The 22,809-nt window shown below is 42.7% G+C and overlaps 1 protein-coding gene across 1 annotated transcript in view; it reads right to left on the bottom strand.

Annotated features, from left to right (window-relative positions):
- Window positions 1-22,809, bottom strand: part of LOC120554025 (zinc finger protein GLI2-like) — a 66,999-nt gene that overhangs the window by 22,658 nt on the left and 21,532 nt on the right. The window contains exons 3-4 of the mRNA XM_039792598.1: window positions 8,202-8,307; window positions 768-970 (exon numbers count right to left, since the gene is read on the bottom strand). Coding sequence (XP_039648532.1) covers window positions 768-970; window positions 8,202-8,307 — 309 coding nt within the window. The remainder of the gene's footprint in view (window positions 1-767; window positions 971-8,201; window positions 8,308-22,809) is intronic.

The following is a 22,809-nucleotide window of genomic DNA, read 5'->3' as shown; positions in this document are numbered from 1 at the left end:
AAAAAAAAAGTATCAAACACTAATTCCAAAACCACAACTCCAGGTGATGACAGGATGTTAAACTAACTTCCATGTCAGATGTTGTGGATGGTTTGTGGGGAAAAAGAGAAAGGTCACCTGGAACACATAAAAGCCTCCATCTCCAAACCCAAGGCCTCGTCTTTCAACAAGCCATTTGCATTCCCTCCACCGCAAATAGGCTCCCCGTCCTTTTTTCTCTCTCGCACGGCTTTATCGCAGCCAGATCTCAGGCGTGGCCGCTTATTTAAGTTTAAAAGCATTGCCACATTACCACTGACAGACTGTAAAAGAAGATTTATATCCCGTCCCACCACCACGCTCCAATCTGTTATTGTAATTCAGCGCTGAGGAAAGAGTTGTCATCGCTGCCTGGTGAATTTGTCCAGGGGTGGGGGTGTGCATAAGTATTCGCCAGCACTGACTTTCTATATGTATTAAAGCACCTGGGAGCGCAGGTCAAGGTTTCCCGCACTGCTCAGTACCAGGTTTCCTGCTAAAAAATACACCTTTTCCAATAATGCATGCACACTGCTTTAGTTTTATTCTAAAATCATTATCCCATTATAGACAGATACAGTGAAAATTATGAGGTCCTGCTTTGATTAAACTGAAAACATTAACTTAGAAATGATCAGATGTGAAATTCTGATGGTTTTCAAGCTGAATGGTGATTTCAAAATCAACTCCAGTGACTGATCTATATTTTGGTCCGTTAAGTTAAAAATACAGTAAAAGTGTGAACTTACAGTCGGCAGGGCTGAGTCCTCTGGCTGCCGAGATCATGGAGAGGGTGGGGCTGCCATGCACAGAGCGCAAGTAGTGCTCCATGTGGGGGTTGACATACGGGTGAGGTGGGCTGAAGGGGGAGTCGCCGGTAGCCACTGCGGCAGGTGAAAGGCGGATCAGTGAGATATCGGAGAGGATGGGGCTGCCGGCAAAACCTGCAGAGCTGTACGAATGGAGAGAAAGGAAACGTGATTGAGTTTGATCATGTTTAGCAGCCAGGACACAAAACATCAATCTTTAAAAACACAGAAATATAGTTTCAATAGTGCATTTGTTGGGGACTATTGTCAGCAGCGGATTAATCCACATCTGGTGCTCTACTGAGTATTTGTGGCACGGTGTATGTGTCCCCCAGTGCAACAGTGTATCAGGTATGTAGTGTATCAAAACATATATCAGGCTGTGATAACAGACTTTAAAACTGAAGATCTCCACTTTAACTGCTGTGTCGTCAGCATGAAGCACGCTTTGACACAACTACCTGAAGCGCTCCCCGCACTCGCCAGTAATCCTGCACAACTGAGCCACCACCTCGGTGTGTACACAGACATCGCTGAGATCACGTCTAACGCGCTTCCTCCGTCGAGCTTTTGATCTAAGGGAATCAGAGGAAGGGGTGAGATCGGGGTCACGGAGACGAGGAGGAAGCAAAACGCCTCTCGAGGTGAGGCTTGTACCCACGGGGCGTTTGTCGGTGTCGTTTATCGTGTTAGATCACTGGGAGAAAACCATCCTCCAGCGTGATATCTGTAAGACGACGCCTGATGAAAGAACGTAAAGCTGACACCTTTTCTTTTTTTATTTAAGATACTTTTGGGGCATTTTTAGGCCTTTATTGACAGGACAGCTGAAGTAAATGAAAGAAGAGAGAGAGGGGGGATAACATGCAGCAAAGGGCCGCAGGTTGGAGTTGAACCCTGGCCCGCTGCGTCGAGCAGTAAACCTCTATATATAGGCGCCCGCTCTACCAGCTGAGCTATACGGGCACCCAAGCTGACACCTTTTTAAAAGACGTGTCAATTTCTTTCCATGTGTCTTTAAAAGAGGGATATTTAATCAGGTTTATTTAGTTTAAAAATGGCACAGTTTGTAGATGGGTATTTAGGTTTGGTTTACTGACGGTATTCCCACAACTGCATGTAGAGTCTGAACCACAGTGAGTTAAAGAGAAGTTTCAGCTCTTATATCCCAGATCTGTGTCTACTCTCTGGCTACTTCATGAAAAATACACATTCTCCATCATCCAACAAAGGCTTCATCGCCTCGCAGGCCGATATTTGGATTGCATCACGAGTGAGGCAACGTTTTTCACTCTCAGAAGAAGAAGATAAAGTTCTGATTTTGCACCCAAAAACACAATCATCCCCACAGTGTGTGTGAAATATTAATGCTCTCCTCATGTATCCGCCTGCAGGTGAGCTCCGTCTGCCTTTGAATCTTTGTTTACTGTGATAACAAGCTCCTCCAACAATCACAGTCTGAAGCGTATAAATATTTCCGTCTTCACGTGCTGCTCTGATCAGATATTCAGAAAGTGTCTGGCTGCGGGCGACTTCTCTGTGCGAACACAATGCTCGGCCTGTGGAGCGTATCCTGGTCCGGCGCCGGGCAGCAGGGTGAGGCGAGAGAGAGGGTGGGGGTTGATTTTGCTTTTTTTAAAGATGTTTTTTGGGGGGCTGTGGATAGACAGGAAAGGTGGGAGAGAGATGGGGAATGACACGCAGCAAAGGGCCACATGTCGGACTCAAACCTGGGCCGCTGCAAAGGACTCAGCCTACATGGGGCGCACGCTCCCTGGGTGAGCTAGAGGTCGCCCCATGGGCGTTGATTTCTGTCTGTCCTGGACGCTTGTTAGCGTTGTGTTAACCATTTTACTGTGGAGGAGGATTGGCACGTTGTTATAGTTAAGTAACTTTTTCCCATATTAGAATATTACTTGTTCAATGTTCATTGTCTGCTTAGTGCTGCATTTAGTGCTGCAACGAACTATTATTTTCATAGTTTTCATCTGTAGATTATTTTCTAGATGAATGGATTAGTTGTTTGGTCTCTAAAATGTCAGAAAATGGTGAAAAATGTGGATCAGTGTCCACAACTCAAAGATATTCAGTTTCCTGTCACAGAGGAGAGAAGAAACTACAACATATTCACATTTAACAAGCTGGAATCAGAAAATGTCTTTCTCTTTTTTTCCTAAATAAATTACTCAAACTGATTAATCGATTATCAAAGTAGTTGGCAGGTCTAGTTTAAACTAAGGTGAGACGTCTTCTCTTCTCTCTCTTGAGCTGACCAGTAGAATAATAATAATAATAATAATAATAATAATAATAATAATATGAGTTTTGAACCAGAACCTTCTGTATTTGGATCAAGTAGCTTGTGAAAGATAAGATGTGCCAAATGCAAATGTAATTAATGTTGCATGTCTTTTGCTGCAATGTAGATATAAGTATCAGATCAGACCCATGACTCTGCAGCTGAGCAGAGCTTTCAGCCTCTTTTAGCTCCTAGTTTTGTTTAACTGCACCTTTACAATGTTGTTCGGTATCTGTGTTTTAGCAGCAGCAGCTCTGATGAAGCCACTGTTCTCTACCCGCTCTTCTGGCTTCAGCAGAGCCTCATGTGGAACGTCTCAAACACGTATTCACTGGTGTAAAGCTTTAAAGGAAGTCGACAGCAGACATTACCTTATTTTCGTTTGTTTTTAATGGCACAGACTTGATATTATATAATAACATTAATGAGGTGTGGGACTTGTTAAAACGCTCAGTCACAAGAATATAGAAATGTAGATCTTTGCTGTTGGTTGTCGAGACTTCAGCGTTAAAGTTTAAGTAACTTTATTGTGATTCTGTAAATATTAAGCACTGTTTATGAAGTGAAAAGCTTGGCAAACACCAAGTCTTTGCTTTCAGCAGATGAAAAAGTTTGGCATTTCTGCTATATTTAGGTCTGCAACTATTAATTGTTCCTTCATGTTTTTTTTATTTTGTGACGTTCGTAGGCCGAGATGGCATCTTCTGCTTCTGCTTATTTTATCTGAACAAAGTGAAACAGTTTTCTAATGATCTAAAACAGAGAAAAGCTGCAAATCCTAACAATGGAGCAGCTTTAAAATGTTGCATTTTAAGTGATAAATTACTTTAAATTATTAATTGTTCAGTTAAAGTTAGCTCTGAGGAACATGGAAGTGTGTTACTAGGTTCGCATAGCATTCCTCTACATGCATCTAAAGTGTGTTTCTGTCTGGTTTAAGCTGCTGTACGAGCATTTTTGTGTGTGTGTGTGTGTGTGTGTTTCTCTGTGACACCAGAGATGAATTACAGTGACAGTGAGTCTCGTCTCCGGTGTCGGGCTCAGGGAGCGCTCTGATTTAGATAAATCACGCCGTCCAGCATGCGGCTGAATCCACTGTAGGTTTATGAGTCTGCTGCTGCTGCGACGTGAAGCGGACGCCTCAAACTTAACAGGCAACAACCCCCCCACCCCACCCTCCCACTCAACCTGGATCCCCCGAACGCCTTCCTTCTCATGCAGAGGGAGAAATGACCTACATACAAACAAACAGATTAGGGTGCTGCAAATCATGGCCTCCTTAAAAAGTCATTTCATCATCTCATCCTGCACTTTGTTCTGTCCTCAAAGCTGGATGGAGAGATTTCATTTTCTTCCATTTCTTTATATGCATTTTTGCAAAACATTTCATCTGAAAAACTTAATGGCAACTTTGCAAACTTGTTTCTTTGATTTTTTTGCCAAAATATGGTAGCATGAAGTCCAGACGCAGGGATGATTGTGTTGGAAATAAAGTATGAAGAGCAGAGAGAGTTTCACAGAGTTTCAGGATGACTTCTAGTTTCTGAAATCAAGAGCACTCCAGGAGCTACATAGCTCCAGGTTTAATGTGCATCCACTGATCTGTGGTAGTTTAATTGAACATGTATTTGGGCATACGCAGCACAAAAGCTGTTTTTGGCGCCATTGCTTCCAACTGCTCTCTTCTATTTCCGGGTCAAAACCCACTGCAGCAGAGTGGGGAGGGGCAGTTATAACCTACGAAGCATGCATAGACGCATAACCCGAGCTGACCCAGGTTAAGGTCTATTCTGAATTTTAAATCCATGGAATTTTTATATTTGAAAACTTCCCTCGAGCCAAGAAAAGCGCCTTAAAAACCTGTTCTGTAAAGTCTCTGGGCCAGCGGGAGAAGCTCAACTGCGCAGATTCAGCGTGCCGCAGATCACAGAAGTAAACCCAAAAGCTTAGAAACTTTTTTGGCATTTGCTCCAGGCGAGGACATGAACTGAATGGGCGCCATTTTTGGATTTTGTAACCAGTCAATATAATACACCCATGGTATTCATGCAGTTATCGCTCGGTTACTGAAGGAGTTATCTAGGTCTGTTAACCCAGTATGAGAACGCTGATTTTATCTGTGGTTTACTTGGCGTTTGAGAAACCGCTGTATTGCTTTAACCCAAATATAATTAGGTTTTTAAACTGCATGTAAACTGTGTGTGTGTGACTGCAGGTTTGGTCCACTCTTAGCTGTGTTTGTAAAGTTTCAGGCCCTTAAGATCTCAGCTTCTTACATGTTGGGAGTTTCCAGCCTCGCTCCGTCCACAGAGACGCCTTCACAGAGGAGGAAGTGTTTCCCCCTGTGCTCTTCTGTCGCCAGCGAATGACAGTGAGGCGAGGGAAGAAACCCCTCCTCAGTATCCGGTGAAAGAAGAAAAAAAAAGAGGCTTCCCTATGGCAGCTTTTTATGACAGGCTTGACAAAATAACCAGCCCTCTCATTACGGTATATGCAAACAATGATAAAGGGGCCGGCGCAGAGATGTCATGTTAGACAATCAAGGAGGGGACCTCTGACACGCTGCCACGAGCGGATAATAAAGTGCCGCACCAGGCGACAAATGACACCGCACTTAATTTGCTGCGCAATGTTCCTGTAATTAGGTGAATTTGGCACAGGCAGGGGGGAGCGACAGCTAGATCAAGGTCTTGATGAATTAGGGGTCCACTGTCAAGATCAAATCACATTAATCAAGGTGGCCGAGTCCGCGGACAGCCTCCCCTCCTCTCCCCCGCCCTCCCCTCTCCCAGCCAGGCGTGATGAATAGCCCTGCTTCCGCAAGGCGCGAAGTATGCATCACCATCAAATCTGGGAATCTAAATGTAAGAGCACTATTTGGAGAATTCTATTGACTTTTTTTTGTCCCGGCGCCAGTTTTTCTTTTGTGATAAAGTAACTTTGAACTCGTGCAGGAGCCTCGATGTGTCAAAGTGTGCCACAGACTCAGATCCACTCACATGTGTTCTTTAACAAGCTGCTCAGTTTATGTTTGTTGATAAAAAATCTTTCCATTCGTTTACACTCTTAACATCACTGTTCTAAAATCATCAATTAAAAAACGCATGTCTAACAACAATTCAAATAACGTTGCAATTTAAATAACTTTAACAGCTCTATTCTGAACACATCCATTTAAATCAACCGGACACAGTTTCATATCTCTGATTTTGAAGCTGAATGCTCCCTTATGCACTTTTCAAATGAGTCTTTACTTCGAGCTGCATTATCCTGCAACAAAAAGGCAACTATAACAAAAATAGGATAGATATTGTCTGAGCACAGCTACAGAATTAAACCTTTTGACCGTTTCCGACATGTTTTCACAGTCTCTTCAAGTTAATTTTTTTCATTAAAAGCAAGAACAAATGTGATCTAATGTTTCCTGATACAAATAACAGATGTGTGAAGTTGAATTGTGTTCAGTGTTGTGTATAACACAAGCTGAATATCCCTCAGGAAAATAAATGGGATCTCTTATTGAAGCCAGACTCACCACCAGCGCTGCTGCTATGACCTCTATACTCTGGGAGTTTAATTATGGCGCTAGCTCGGGGCAACGCGGCCTGCACCACACAGATTAGCTCCACAACAAGCCATTAATGAATATAAAGAGGTGCTGGACTCAGGTTGGCTGTATTATGTCATCGGTGATGGATCCGGCCCTGCCGATTGCCGCTAATGGAGCGAGCAGATTGATATGAGCCAACTGGCAGAGATTTATGTCTCTTTTACTTTTTTATTATCCAGCAACAGAAGTGGAACATAACTAAGTACAGTACACTTATACTGTACTTAGCTTTATATCCTCTTTCCTTTTAATATAAAAAAAATATCCATTTATGAAATGTGATGCATTGTTATAGATTAAACCAGTGGCTCCCAACCTTTTTGGCTTGAGACCCCTTAATATAAAGTAGTGTCTTCTTACAACCCCTCGTTCCACACCAAGCTGGATTTCTAAATGAAACTCCCCCGTGGCAGCAGATGAGCCATAAGTTCAGTTGTTTTTTGATATTGTGATTATTTGACAGTTGGCTGAGGACGGGTGATCCTTTGGTAGCCTGGCAAGAATGAAAAAAAAAACGCTACTTGCATTGCTCTGTCTGATGTCTTCAACAAAAAAGGCAATGGAAAATCCAAAATTTGTGGCCGGGTCGGATCAGTGGTAGAGCAGGCACACATGTACTGAGAGGTTTATGCCTCGATGCAGAGGTCCAGGGTTTGAATCCGACCTGTGAGGATTTCCTGCATGTCTTCCCCCTCTCTCTCCCTTTTCTCACCTAGCTGTCCTGTCCATTTAAGGCGGAAAAGCCCCCAAAAAATAATCTTAAAAAAATAAAAAATCCAGATTTTGAAAATAAAGCTCCAAAAATGTTATACTCTAGGACAGTCCTAAAATATATGCACCAGGGAGGTAAACGCTAGCTGCACCTTTACCTTCAACAAGGTTCCAAGGAAATGTTGGGAGAAACCTGATTCTCTCGATACTGTTGCAATTACTTTCCATTCTTAGATTCCAGCTGGTAAACTGCCTTGCTTAGTGGCTCAGTGGCACCTCAGCTATTCAGAGAGAGACGATCTTTTTACTTTTCTAACTGAGTCTGGATCTTAGTAAGCAAACTTCAGACTTCTTAAAGGATCAGACTGTTTTCATCCCCAGACATTTGGAGCCCAAACAGTAAAGCTTGCCCACATAATCAAACTGTACGGAAACAAGAGGCTGCAGAGGGGAAATTCAGAACCAGCATTGATTATTCACTTTGGAAGTCAACATGTTGTCATCTGCTTTTGATATTGAAGTTGGCGAACGCTCAGCTCTCATCAGCGCCTGCAAACATACACTTGAATCCTCCAGAGTTAAGAAAGCAAAACAAGCTCTGTGCTGTTCAGTAGTAACTGAAAAGTAAATACAGATTTGCATCAAAAAGATCTGACGGATTTAACTTAAACCTGTGTCTTCAGAATTGGACTTGTGACGTGTTGAAGTCCCTTTAGAAAATATATACCCAGAAGAAGAAAAAAAGGCCACTTACCCGTGCATGGCGTGCAGCGCATGAGGCTCGTAGTGGTATCGTCCCTCGTGATGGCGCATGTCAATCGGGATCGGTGTGTGGAAGGTGGGGAAGATGTGGTGGGGGGCTGCAAGAACAGAAACGCAAAGAAGCGAGTTAGATGAGGAAGAGAGAGAGAGAGAGGAAGAGAGAGAGGGAGAGAGAGAGGGAGGAAGAGAGAGAGGAGGCTTCAAAAACAAATTCAAAGGCAAAAGGGCTACAATAAAGCAACATGAATTTCATAGCAGGCTGAGCACTTTCGTGTAAAATATTGGCACTATCATACAAGAGAAGTGGAATAAATAAATAATCAAAGTCGTCCTAAGAAATCCTACATCTTGAACATAAAAGATATCCAACCGGGCTTTGACAAAGACCTGCAGCTAGAGGGTCTTTGAACTAGACGGGATGATGGACTGTGTGGAGGGAAGCTGCAGCCCGGACTCAAACCGGGACTGACAGCTCTGGGAAAAGCTTTCTACTGCTTATGCTCTTCCTTTACAAACTGTGTGAGTCTTCTCCGGGGCTGCAAACAGACCATCACTGGATACACACACACACACACACACACACACACACACACACACACACACACACACACACACACACACACACACACACACACACACACACACACACACACACACACACTCCTGGGTCAACTGTCAACATGACGGCCACTGTAAACTATTTTCGTGTCTGTTTTTTTTAATTCTTTTAGTTGTTTCCTGGATTTAATTATTAATTATAAAGTGACCGTCTTGGTTTTGCTTTGTGTTTCCAGGGTTGGAGAGAATAGATGCATCGTTCTGGACCTTCTGCGCTTCCAGGTGAGGAAATCATGGCTCCTCACAAGAGCAGGAAAAGTTAAAGTATTTCAGGAGAGGCAGAGAGCTAGGTAGATTAATAAAATGTTCAAAAAAGAAGCAGCGGCTGAGTTTTAGTGCTTAGTTTTGCTCAAGCTCCAAAAACACTGGATCCTACATTCCCCATAATGCAACTTGATTGGATCTTTTTATTAGATGCTTCTTGCCTTGTAAACGGACCCATCTTTCAAACTCTACACCTCCAGTTTAACGTCATCAGGGTTATTTTGTCACACGTCTATTTTATTGGTACTTTAGTTTATAAAATGTCCAAGTGAATGACGTTACAACTTCAAATGTCTTGTTTTGTCAAAGATATCCAGTTAACTCCACACATTGGAGAAGCTGGAATGAAAGAACGTATGATGACAGAAATGACTTAAAGGGATAGTCTGATGTATGAGCTAATTCTCCATAGTCAGTCATAGTCAGATTTTAGACACCTAAAAACATCTATATCAGTTTAAGTGGACGCTATATTTAGAATATTTTCAGCGCTTTACCTTGCTGTCAGACAGCCCTTTAGGACGGGAACTGAAGCCGTTATCTCAGTTCTCTTCAAAGCCTCCAGACTCCTTTGACAAAAACAGTAATATTACCTCGCAGAACACGGGAGTTGCTGCTCTACCGCTGCCTCCATCTCTTAGTTCGGCTCTCCCCTACATGATGGTACATCAGCAAGTTTCAAAAACAAAACGTACCTTGTACATATGACACCAATAGCTCTTTTTCTCCTCCCAAATAAGTTGGACTTTTCTGTGAGATCAGGCTGAATCTATAAAATCTAAAATATGGACATAATCCAAGACATGTTTACATTACTTATTTAGCTGCAACGTGAAATTATTTTGTCCACTGGCTTGAGGGTAAACTTGCAGGTTCTGCATTAAAGGTACATTTCTGTTTCCAATTTAAGCCATCTACGTTTAATAGTCATCCTGCATCCTTTTAATGGCCCTTTGGATTTTTCATTAAAAGCCTGTTTTCCTTTTGTGGTTTCTTCTCAGATCTGGGAAGTTTACCCAAAACATTAGAACTAATTAGCTGTTGTGATAACATGTTGTGCCTTTATTTTACCGCCATATAAATGAATCCTTTTGGGCTCTTTAACCCACTTTATGGAGTTATGTTTCTTGTTAACATTTTTCTCAGGTTTTTATTTTGTAAAAGCTCCATGAGGGCATTGCCTAACTCTCTCTCTCTCTCTCTCTCTCTCTCTCTCTCTCTCTCTCTCTCTCTCTCTCTTCCCTCATCATCTCCTCCCTCCCTCGCCCTTTGTGCAGTTTTCCCATCTTGTTAATTGCAACCTGGTGTGTCTCGTCTGGGAGCTGCCGGATCGCAGAAGACAAGAAGAACAAAAAGACTCAGAGAGGAGGGAAAGGTGAGCCAGCTGATCTCTGGATTGCATTAAAATTCTTTCTATGTCACACACACACACACACACACTGTCTATCGGGAATCTCGCAGAGTGACCTGGGATTTCGGAGCGGAGGGGTCAGGTCTACGGTTCATTATCTGCTCTCGGCTGAGCGCTGGGAGGGGATAACAGGGCCTCCCAGGGCTCCCAGGGGCCCGGGACCTGAGTGAGTCAGCATTCCAGGTCCATTCCTCTCACTCTGCACCCTGACAGCCTGACGGACAGCTCTGGTCCCCAAACTCTGCAGAAATAGCCCTCTTTACTTCACTTTCGGTCTGCACAATGCCACCGAGGCCTGATGGGACCTGGCTGCTGGATTCCTTTAGCTGTGTCTCGCCGCCACCTTATTTGTTTGAGCTGTGTTTAATTTGGAAGAAAACTGAAGTAGTGGTCGTTCTCCTCTCGCCAAATACCAACAGTCACCCTTTTCCACTGATCCCTCTGCAGTTTTTTATTGTAAAAACGTCTTGGTGTGAATTCTGGATGAACTTAAAGTAGTATTTCAGTTCACAATATTCAATATTGTCACTTTGTAGTAAATTCAGTTCTTAAATCAGTGAGGAATAAATGATGCACAAACATGATTTATTAATATTGGGTGTTTCACACTGAACTGTTTGTTTCAGTTGGGATGTGACTGAGATTTCTACTTCAAACAGGACGTAAGATATTAAAGTTTTTAGCACTCTTTGTTGCACTTTGTGTAAATGGTTAACTTTAGTAGGTCTGTACTTTAGATCTAAGATGTAAATGAAAATGCTGAGTACTCAATGCTCTTTAAAGTTCCCGTGTCTTGAAGTCGTGACTGACTCGTGTTAAAGTCATCTCTCTCTCAGTGTTTGTCATGGAAAAAGCCTTGGGCTCGTGTGTTTAACTGACACACTGTCATAAAGATGCCACACCTAACATCCAAAAGTCAGACGGCAGCAGCTGTAATGCTGAGCAGCTGTGAGGAGAACAACAAGAAAATACAGCCAGAGCAGCATCTTTGTTCAACGTATAGAGAGCCAAAGAGCAGCTCCAGTTAATTCACCTTTCATAACAGTTGGGCTGATTATAAGAGGGGGTCATCGGTGAGCTGCTAAATCTGAGCCTCCAGAACGTGACGTAAGGAAGAAGACTTTAAATCTGTAAAAAATACTGCAGTACAAGTAGAAGTCTAAGTATGCAAAGTAAGAGTTTGTGCACATTGATTGTAAATGCACATCTGTAGTCTCTGGACAGATGTTACTGTCATTATGAAATATTGCATCCAATTGAAAATGAAAGAGATTAAAATAGGATGCAAGCAACAATTACTCATTGTATGCTGCAATTTAATAAATAAAGGAATGAAACCGGAAAGGAAAGAAACAAAGACTGAAATTAACGAAGGAAAGAAGGAGAACAAAATGGAAGATATTTTGATACTTGAAAAGAAGAGACAAACTAAAATGTGTTGAAGAGTTTGAAGTGTGTAACCTAACCCAGCAAACTAAACTCCCCAGCGATGTTTTCATAGTTCTTTAAGTACGTTCTAGTAGAATCTATTGTTTAGTGTGTGTCAGGAAAAGTTTGGCTAAGATCCGGTAAACGTGCTACAGAAGTTTCAAACGCTGACTCACAGCAGAGGTGTGGATTTTTAAAATCCCTACAACAACAAGGATTAACGTCTTGGTATGGCGTTACGAGTTCTGAGGTTTCAGGGCTAAGATTGCTCTTCCAGTTTGGACACGTTGGACCTGGAGGAGGCCTGTCAGGTATCCAGCCAGTGTTCCTCTGCGGCCCTGGAGTCCTGGCCAGGGGATTGACCAGGCAGGCTTATTCCATCACCCAGACAGCTCCATTGTTCTACCGCTACAGGAAGAACAAAAGGCGAGCGCTCATGAGAGTTCAAGAGGCACATTTACCTGATTCACTGGGCCCCGATCCCCCCTGGGCGTACGCAGCGTCAGGCAGCACCGCCGGGCCCTCGCTTAGGCTCCAGCCATCTATTAGTCTTTGCTTGATAACATTTGTTTTAGCGTCTGCAGTGGGCCGGCTGCACTTTCTCATAGTCAGCCCCCTCCCCCCCTTCTTTAGGCACGCAGCAGAAACACTGTTTTCTTGTTGTCTAAAAGTTTAGTATGATCTGAAAAAGGTGCACGGTACCAAGATGTGTGTGCATGACCGGGTGCTTCTTCTAAAGCTTTTGCATGAGAGTTCAGTTTAGTGGACAAAATAATCTCACCTCAAAGTCTTTGGTAGCTATTTCTTTAGCCTCGTTGGGTAGGCTGTTCTCATGAACCATTCGTACTTATAGCTACGAAAAGTAAAGCACAATGTCATTTTGTACGATATGTGAGTTCATGTGAATGCGTTGCGTTGGGGGAGGCTCATAATGAGCAGGGCCACACGGTTGAAGAATTCCGCAGAAGTTTTGGCAGATTTTCTGCAAATTTACAAATTAAAATATATCTCATAATATTAACGCATCTCCATCTAAATTCTGCACATTTTCATTCTGGATCAGGGCTAAAAACTGATCAAAATAAATCAGCAGATTCTGTTTGTGTCTGCTCATGAGACATCTCCAATCTTTTTGGAGTACTACGATCAGGTATTGACACTCTCAGGGCTAAATTCCACATCTGGTCCGTAGTTCTCAGCCTGCCTTTCTTGGAGATACTCCAGCAGGGCATTACTCTTTTTACACTGTAAAGGCCAGACTAGAGCCACTAAAATGACTGAGTTGACACAATAAAAGATGGCAGATCATCGCAGTGCATCTTCTGTCTAACTCACTCTATGAGGAAGGAATTCAAAGATCCTGGCAGGAAATTACAGCAAAAAAAAACGTTTTCTCAGCCCGAGAGAACTTTATTTTAAATGCAAGATGTCAAGATCCAAAAGTTTCCTGAAATTCCTAATTAAAATATTTGACTCAGTCTAGTTAGTGTGTATTTGTCTACATACTTTTGGCCTCTGTGATAAAGTGAATAAAGAGATATGTTTTGGACTTTAACCCGTCAGCCCAAACCATCCATCCATCTAGAGCTGCAACTAACGATTATTTTTATTGTTGATTTATCTGTTGAATATTTTCTGGATTAATGAGTTAGTTGTTTGGTCTCTAAAATGTCAGAAAATTGTGAAAACTGCCCAAGATGACGTCCTCAAATGTCTTGTATGGTCCACAACACTCACAGAGGAGAGAAGAAACAAGAAAATATTCACATTTAACGAGCTGGAATCAGAGAATTTTTACTTTTCTAAATAAAAAAATGACTGAAACCGATAAATCAATGAATCTTTGCAGCTCTACTTCCATTCTCTCAGGCCAAACCGCTGTGTGGCCCCGGTGCCAAACCACCACGATGGAGAGTCACTTATCAGCTTCGACAGCCGGGCTCAGGCCACATGCTAATAACCTCCATGCATCACCGGGCTGAAGGTGAGCGCGGCGGTGTCTCGCATTAACAAAACAAGCAGGCGAGCGAGGTAGCGCCGCTGATGGGCCTCCTCCACTCGCCGTGCCACGAGCGCCGTGTTGTTAGCATGCTGTTTGTGCAATTTAGGCGCTTAAAAAGACTGCGAGGGTCCAAAGACTGATTGCACCGTCGAGTAATCACCCACCTCCAATGCTCGCCTGATTTATCACCCCCTTGCTTAATAGCACTGCTTAACACACAGGTTTGTCCAGATTAAGTAATTACCTTAAAGCAAAAGTTTATTATCTTCCTCGTCGGGGCCGTGATAAAGGCTCGCTGTCTAGACGAGCCACAGAGAGGGCTTGTAGCTGGTGAAGGAGAGCGATAATTAAAATACAATGAATTAAATCGTCGCTTCTGGGGCTGTCACCGTGCTCCCCAGCTAACATCCATATTACCCCACTGGCACCCTTGCTAGGGGGGCGTCGGGGATTATGCTTCGGCCCGGACTCGTGGAGCAGCTGAGCGGGAAATGACTGCGTATGTAAATTACACAAAGACCTAGTTCTTCTCCGAAATGAGCAAGGAGGGTGAGGAGAAGAGAACCTGAAGAATCACACCCGAGCACAGTTTTACACATTAGCTCTGCACGGCTCTAGTTGTGATGTCTTAATGAGGTGGAGGCCTCTGCGGATAGAGATGTTTGTTGGAGGAGAGAGAGAGAAGGAACACAGGGGATTCTTCTGAGTGATGCACCTCTTCTTTCTTTTTCTTCTTGCGGTGATGAATGCGTCGCAGGTGGAAGCCGTCTTTCCCTGCTTCACGCCTCTCACCTCCCCGATCCCCTGATCGTCACCGAGGAGGCCCGGACCTCCAGTTCGATCTCCCAAAATAGATGGAGGTCGTTGCTGTCGCGTCAGCACTCGGCAGCCTCCCTCCAGTGTCGATAAACGCTCCGCTGCGTGCTGCACACAATCTGCTGAAGCAGGACTGTCTCTATTTTTTGACCCAGCTGCTCCCCTGGCTCTGCTGTCCTAACCAGCTTTATTTTACTGCTGTACCATTTGTTTGTTTGTTTGTTTGACATTTTGCTGCGGTACATGATGGAGAGCAGGCCCCCAGCTGATGGCCTCAGTCCTCTAAAGATGGCTCACACCTCTTGAGCTTGAATAAATGTTTTCAAACAGAGGAGAGGGTGCAGCAGGAAATCTGAAAAAGCCTTGTTTCAAAATATCCGACCCAGGTGGGAAACCAGAGAGAGAGAAATGCATTCCCTCCAAAAACAACTGTGGAGACATGATGACATACTTTTTAAACACAAACGCAAATGTAAAATTTCAAGCCAAAAGGAATACTTGGAGTTGATGGTGGAGGTAAATATTCATGACAAAAGGACAAGTTTGTGAACGGGCAACACAGATTTTGATATGAACTACACACGCTACACACTGGACCTTAAAATAAGACTACATGTCTGTTGGGCTTCAGCAAGACTTACTGTCTGAATCCGTTAAATTAAAAGTGTCATCTCCATTTTAAGTTGACTAAAAACCTACATTGTCAAAGAGGAATCGATCAGTGGATAGAAGGTGCTGAATGTTGCACAGATTGTTAAATTCGTTTGTTGCTTTTGGGCTGCATAAAGAAAACTGTTTTTAAAAACTTCTTCACACCTGAATATGTGACAAATGTGTAGGAGGAGAGCACAACTTGCATAAAAGTAAAATATCTCCTGAACTCTTTCTATTTTACTGCTGCTGGTTGTGCAGACTGAAACGTCGTGAACAAATTTACCAACTGTAACCGGGCAGTGTGGTTAAACTGATGTACACTTCGTACTAACTTTCCCAAGAAGGCTGTGGATTCTAAAAAGCCTTTTCTTTGTCAAGATATTTGTTCGTTTTCCTCCCAGTATCTCAGTTTTACACATTCATACAGCATTCAGGGACGAGTTTTAGAAAATACAGAGGCACTTTTAACTTGTTACTAAACTTTTTTTAATTCTAAGTTGCTTTGGATAGTTGAATCTAAGAATTATGACTCCTAAGAAGTTCGCAGAAACAGTACCAAAGAAGGTGTCGGTCTGGTTTTGCATCAGTGCAATGTGTGCTCAGCAGAAAATGAAAACACAAGATGGCTGCTAGAAAAGATGAACCTCTGTTCCTCTTAACACTGCCGTGACCTTTGTCCTGGCTCCTGCCTCTACACAAAAACCTCTTCACACACACTTCAAAGTGTCCTCCACAATACTTCTCTGTTAAAAAGAAGCATCTTGGAGACGGACAGAAAACAATAGAGAAAAGAAGACAAAACCTAAAGACCATTGACTTTCTAATCCTGATGAGCTCTTTCCCACTGCTCAGGGCCTTTCTTTGTTGCCTTAGTGATGGGGTGCAGGTTTGCATGCTTAAAGACACTTTTTGAATACTGATTGTCTAGAACTATTAATATGTGTAATATGTTTAGGGCTGTCTTCTTTATTAGGAGTCAGATATTAAACCAAAAAGAGTTTATAGCCATTTTCTCACAAGAACTCTTGACAATGCTTCTTAAATGTAGCACGTCGTAGAGTGTGCAGGAGGCAGCACATGACTAACATTGCACCGCGGTTCAGAGTTGTAATTTGGTCATGAATAACAAGAGTCTCTTGCCGTTCCTTGAATTTATCCGAGGATATCGGTGTCGACTCTGTTTTCTTTGTTTTCGCTGGCGTCCCTTGGATGTTTGTTTTCTTCCGGTTTGGCGTCATCTGTATGATAGAAACACCATCAACACACCCACACGCTTGCTGTGAAATGTCCGGACAATGACCTGCTGTATTATACAGACTTTGTACTCGGGAGCTGGCAGGGTAAAGACCGCTTAATGTTCAGTCCGACCGATTCACACCGATTTGCATTCTCACATACAGCTTTTCCGGGGAATTTTAGAGAAGTTCAGGGCTTCTGTGAAGGAGAGGATGACAAAAATGTAAGGATCCTTTTCAGCTTCTGTCTTTGTGTTCTTGAACACCAGAGAGGGGGAATTACACCACAGTGCTCCCATCACTTTGAGCTGAAAATTACAAGATCTGGACTCTGATTTGTTTTGACGTCCCTAACCACCAGAATCTCTACCCCCGGTGCGATGACACGTTACAAAAACTCTCCCATAAACAAGCTGCTCAGGAATTCATTTGAGTTTAGTTTACGAGGCCTGGTCGGCTTGTAATCAAGCAGAGTGACCAATGCGTTTCATAAACACAAACCTTTGGTTCTAAAAGAGGACTGTAGGTGTGATTACACACTATGGGACACTAGCAGCTCTGGAGAAGCGTCTCCAGTGACCTCAGACCACGTCCACAACAGGCGAACAGCCATGCAAATGTTGCCGAATGACCCCAGAGAAGCATGTTCCGACATTTGTTTCCAAAATGTTCTCCGAAGATAACCAAAATGTCTCAAATAGCTCAACAACTTTCACACAAGTGCCTGTAAACAATCCTGTTTTCGATGTTTGTGCAAGTAGACCTCCCCAGCTTACAGAAACCTGACTAAGCACAGATCTTGGTTTGGAAAAAGCTGAATATGGAAATGTTTGTCCTGGGAATCTAGTTTTCTGATCCTCATGGGCTCGTATTTGATGAAGTGCCTTTAATCATAACACTAAAATGATAAATGATAAAGCAAATAAAGGTTCAGTGTCTTCCTCGTGGACAGCTGGTCACAATTCAACCAAGCCAGAAAAGATTTAGAGGGGAATGAAAAGAAAATAGTTAGTAAACAAGATTACAGGCTCTGATGGCTCATTTTCAATCCAGACTTTTAATTTGAAACCAAATGTTTTGATGATGAGCAGGAACTTTACTGGGAGAGTCGTGGGAATCAAACAGGAGACGGTCTGTTTATTACTGGTTGATATGAAACATATGTGGTTTTGTGGGCTGCACTGACCTAATCAACCGGTGAACACTTTGTTCAGAAGCAGCTTTTTGGTCGTTACACACCGTGTAAATCCGGCTGTCGTGAAGCTTTTTGTGCGCGAGTTAAGACAGCTGCTTCAACTTGGAAGAGCCGGAGCGCAGGAGATCTTTTTATAAGAACAAAAGCAGTTTAAGAAAGAGGTTGGATCAAACATTTGTTTGGGACAAATTTTAAGATGCCTGAGCAGAAAGTCAAGCTGAATTCTCCAGCTGTGAAAGCTCCACACTGCTTTACGCTGCCTCTTCTCCGCACCATCTATACATTTCCTGCAAAGTCACCAGGATCTTTATGGCTGTGTCTCAGGTCGTTCAATTTCATCCACATTTACTTCACTTGCTTCCCTTCCCTGCATCTTAGTCCATCCCGCTAAGGAAGCATGGGAGAGACGCGAGGAAATCAGGCGAGGAGAGAGGAAACAAGGAAATGTGTTCTGGCCAGGAGGAGCGGCCCTCCCTCCTCCTCCTCCCTCCTCCTCCTGCATCTTATCCCAAGTGGGCCACCTCTGACCCGCACGATTCAGCCGCTGAATAGGGGACGGCGAGGTGCACAAAGCCCAGCAAACAGCGCAGTGTGTAATGATAAAGTGCTAAGTTAGCTGGGGGAGAGGAGGCCGCCTCACACAATGAGAGCAGGCGAACAATTAAACGCTGACTCGCACCTCATCTCGCCTCGTCTCAGCGAATCAGAACATAACAAAAGTTCCCCTCAAAATAGAACAAAACATTAAATATGAAGCGCCTTTCAACTTTGCTGAATAACGCTGACCAAAAAAAAGAATCTGTGTCCATGAAGCATCATTACAGTGATTCATCCTGTCTAATGAGTTCCCTGTGACTCGTGTATGGACTTATTAAGAAAGAGATGGTATAAATGAGAGCAACACTGATATGCATATATTTCCTGACCCTATTTCTGGCCTGGTTTGGTGGTTTAATTAGCTTGTGCAAACACCACCAATGGCTACAAGACAAAGCACATCAGGACAACAATTAGTCTGAAAGAGCTATAAGCTTCGTGCAGAAAACACACAGATACCGCACAGGTAACAAGCAGTCACCTTTCAGATTAAGATGCTCTTTCTAATGATTGTGTTTTATTTAAATCAAGACTGAAAGCAGTTTATTTTCCTGGTTTTGCATCCATAAAAATGAACAGTAACCGAGACGATAAAGAGAGATCTCCTTATTATGAGATTTTGTAATTATAAAAACGTGATAAGATGCTACATCACAAATACTGAGATGCTGACGTGGAAAACGTGAAATTTTCTTTCGTGAATGCACTATGAATGTAAAATTTGAATCTGTAAAGGAGTAAAGTTTAATATTTCCCTCTGAAATGCAATAAAGTGTTTACAGAGTAGATGTTCTTCAGTTGGAAACAGGATAATCTAATCATAAATGCCAAGAACATAAAAAACGACTGCTGAATTTGTGAAAGACAAACAATGTTAGGTCCCTGAATCGTGCTAATCTGTCATCACTCACTGACAGTAGAAAGCACAGGGACTCTGAGAGAGGGAGGGGGAGCCCTTAATTAGGAAACGAGAGCTGGGCTATGGGGATTGTTGAGAGAGAGGAGGTCTCCTGTGAGCGGGGGCAGGAGGCCGCCTGCCGAGGCTTCATGTCGGCCCTCGTCGTCACTCGGGCTCGTGTTTCCATCGGAGGTTGCTGTGTTTTCTGTACGAGGCCCAGTAGACGAGGCTGTCAGCTGTGATCGAGTTTCCCCGTCAGTAAGAAATGTGTCATTACACCCACGTCCATGACGGTTTACATGCATTATCGTGCAGCCTGCCACTCACTCCTGCTGCTTCCTGATGCTCCAGGAGCTGGAGGTGGAAACGGATTGCTTTCTGAATGAGAGACTCCGAGTGTTACTGCAGTTGGGACTGGCTTTAACATAACTCCAGACACCCTCAGTGGCAAAAATAGGCGACTTTCTTATTAAATATTCTGCATTGTTCTTCTTCCGAAGCACCAGCAATGGAGGACAGGACTGTCCTGTTCTGTCAACTGTTTCCAGGTCGTTTATGGTGTCATCTGAACGGCCGATTAGATCAATAGCTGTCTGTTTGCTCTCTGTTCTCTCAGTACACGCCCTCAAACGGCCGTGTCGTTAGTGGAGGTGCTTGTTGCTTCACTTGTAGCCCTTATTTTCACTGCAGTGGAGGATTAAACCCAAAAACGATCAAGTTGTTTGACGTGTTGGGTGACGTTTTGGGACCCAGTAGTGTCCAGGATCCCCTGTCAGTGTGTAAACTTGTATCGGATGTCCACGTAAACATGAACAAAAATCTAAAAGTAATATCCAACCACCTCATTCATTTACCAAACAGCACGTAAAAATGTACTTCTGCTGTTGCTGATGTTTATCTAAAACATCCTGCTTTGTAAAATATAGATGAAACACAAGAATAACTTAGTAACAAAGATTCAAAAGGTTTCTAAAAGTTATATTGTCATATATGCTCCTTCTTTTCATACAAAAACAAAACAAAAAAAGGTTTCTCCTTCATGATGTTGACACGTGTTGATAGTGCACTTATCTTGAAGAAGGAAAAGTTTTTTTTAAGTCTATTAGCACAAACTGAAGAACTACCTTTGTTCCCAAACTCAGCTGCATGCTGTCATTTAAAACTCATTGTTAAGGCATCATTAATTACATTTGATCTTAAGCTCCGATATAGAATAATGATGATTAGTTATGCATGTCCATCTCTTAAAGTGAAAAAAATAACAGTGATTCAGAACAATGCCTTGTGGCCTTCGATTAAAGCTGCAAGTTAGATTTTTGGAACATAACAATGATCAGATGATGCCATTTTCCCAGAAGCCTCTCTGTGTGATAAAGAGCCGGTTTTGGGGTAAGTGAGACGATGGAAATATTGTGAAGAAGGTGGAGCGAGACACCCCACCCCCCCTTCGTCTTTATAAAAGTACAAAGCGTGGGTTTGTCAGTCAGGCAGAGAGGGAGGAGTGGATGCATGGTTGTGACCCTGTGTGGGTTCAGTGTTGTCAGACCCACTGAAGGCTGACTGGGGGAGTCGCCACGCCAACAAAGGGCAGCCAGAAAAATAAACCAGGAGACTGAAGGGTTCAGATTATTTCTGAGAGGCAGATCTGGATAACTGCAGTCAGTGGAGCCAAGGTTTAATGAATTCACAGAAAATTCACTGCTGAGGTGGAGTTGTCGAGTTCACAAACCCATTTCTGCATCCATCTTTTTTTGAACATTACTTTTTTAATCAAACAACCTGCAGGTGACACTAATATTATGGTTAAAGTTAGGTAAATAAAAGGACTTTGTTATGTTCTCCAATTTTTTCCCCAAAGATGGTTTCTGTTATTTTAGGTATATCACACTGATGTTTACGGGGTAATTTTTCGGATCAGTTTGGTCTTTATTAAATATTTGATGCTATAAAAACGGGCTGAAACGACATGATTGACAGCTGAGATTGACTCGTCGTGATTGGTTGGGCAGGTGTATGGGCAGGACTTTGATACTGCAGCTCTGCTGCCTGATCACTACTGCGCAGACTCTGGCTCCAGAATTACAAGATGGTAGGGCCCACTTCTGGGAGATTTTGGCTTCGCTTCACACAGCGGGAGGAAGTGGAGACATGTCATCCATCTTTAGATACAGACAGCTAGGGAGCGAGCGTACCTGATAAGTTTGAGCTTTTGAGCAACTCTGTTTGGTAAAAAAAATGTATATGACTTAAACTTTCAGAGCAACCTGAAGTCCCGATGAAATGTTTGACTGGCAACAAAAAAAAAAACTCTAAGATATATCTTTTTATCAACTCTATTTCATTCATATAACAGCTCAATAATGTTTCATCTCTCGTGCAACATGATTGTTCAAATGCTGTTATAAAGTAGGAATATATTAAATATATTTGTTACTTCACTTTAACTCATTTATGAATTTATTTTGTCCACAAACAGTCAAAGATGAGCTCAAACTAGTTTAGAATCAACCTCCAACTGTATAACACCTCTTCATTACCTCTTCACATCCCTACATTTGTGCCAAAATGTTTCTTGATTAGTGGATCTTCATTAGGAGTGTCCTTTCTGCCCGAATCCCTTTGAACATCATGCATTAAAGAGTTGTTCCAACTGATTTCCAGCTCCAACAAAAGCCCTTTTATTGCGTCTCTAATCGGTTTCATTGGCTCTCTTGAGTGTCGAGCACGAGGCCGGCTAATGGGGAACCACTTACTTCAGAGTGTTTATGAGGGAAAATATTCCTCAATGTTGCATTAAGCAGAGAGCGAAGTGATATTTACGGTGTTTTAACAGTTGCTAAGGGCCGCTGGTGATGCAGACGTGGGTTCGGCGTTTAGGGGGAAAGTTTGTAGCTTTTTGAAACACAACACTTCTCGCTCTCTGTCAGACCGGAGCTTTTAAAATCCACGAACGTGACAAGCCGGTGCTTCATAAAGATTTATAATCGCCAGACAAACACCAGACTGTGTGTTTATCCTCATGTGCGAGCTTTGATTTCCACTGTAGCTGGGCTAATTAGCTGTTATTGCTAATCTCCAGCTGCTTTCTGCAATACTTACAAGGCAATTAGTGTGCCTCTTCTCATTTCACTGTAACTTTGTAAAGAGCAGCTGGTTCAGACGGCTTCAGGCCTGTCACTACCTCACACTGTGTCAACTTCACAAAAAACATGTTGAGTCTGAGCGTGCAATAACATTAAATCATTTAAGTTTTAGTTGGTAGCAACACAGGGATTTTAAAGACACTGAGGTCATGAGTCCATATTCCTGAACATAGCCTCAGAAGGAAAAAGAAAGTCTAAATATTTGGATTCAACTTTTTTTAATGTCAGATTATATTTTTAGAGGATTTTATTTGCCTAATATGAAGAATTTCAGCTTTAATCTCTCCCCGAACTGTCAGGAATAAAATTTAAATGACTAAAGTACAATTTTGATTTAAG

Source organism: Perca fluviatilis, chromosome 24 (assembly GCF_010015445.1).
Source record: "Perca fluviatilis chromosome 24, GENO_Pfluv_1.0, whole genome shotgun sequence".
Taxonomy (NCBI): Eukaryota; Metazoa; Chordata; class Actinopteri; order Perciformes; family Percidae; genus Perca; species Perca fluviatilis.
This window is presented reverse-complemented; position numbering and strand designations above follow the sequence as displayed.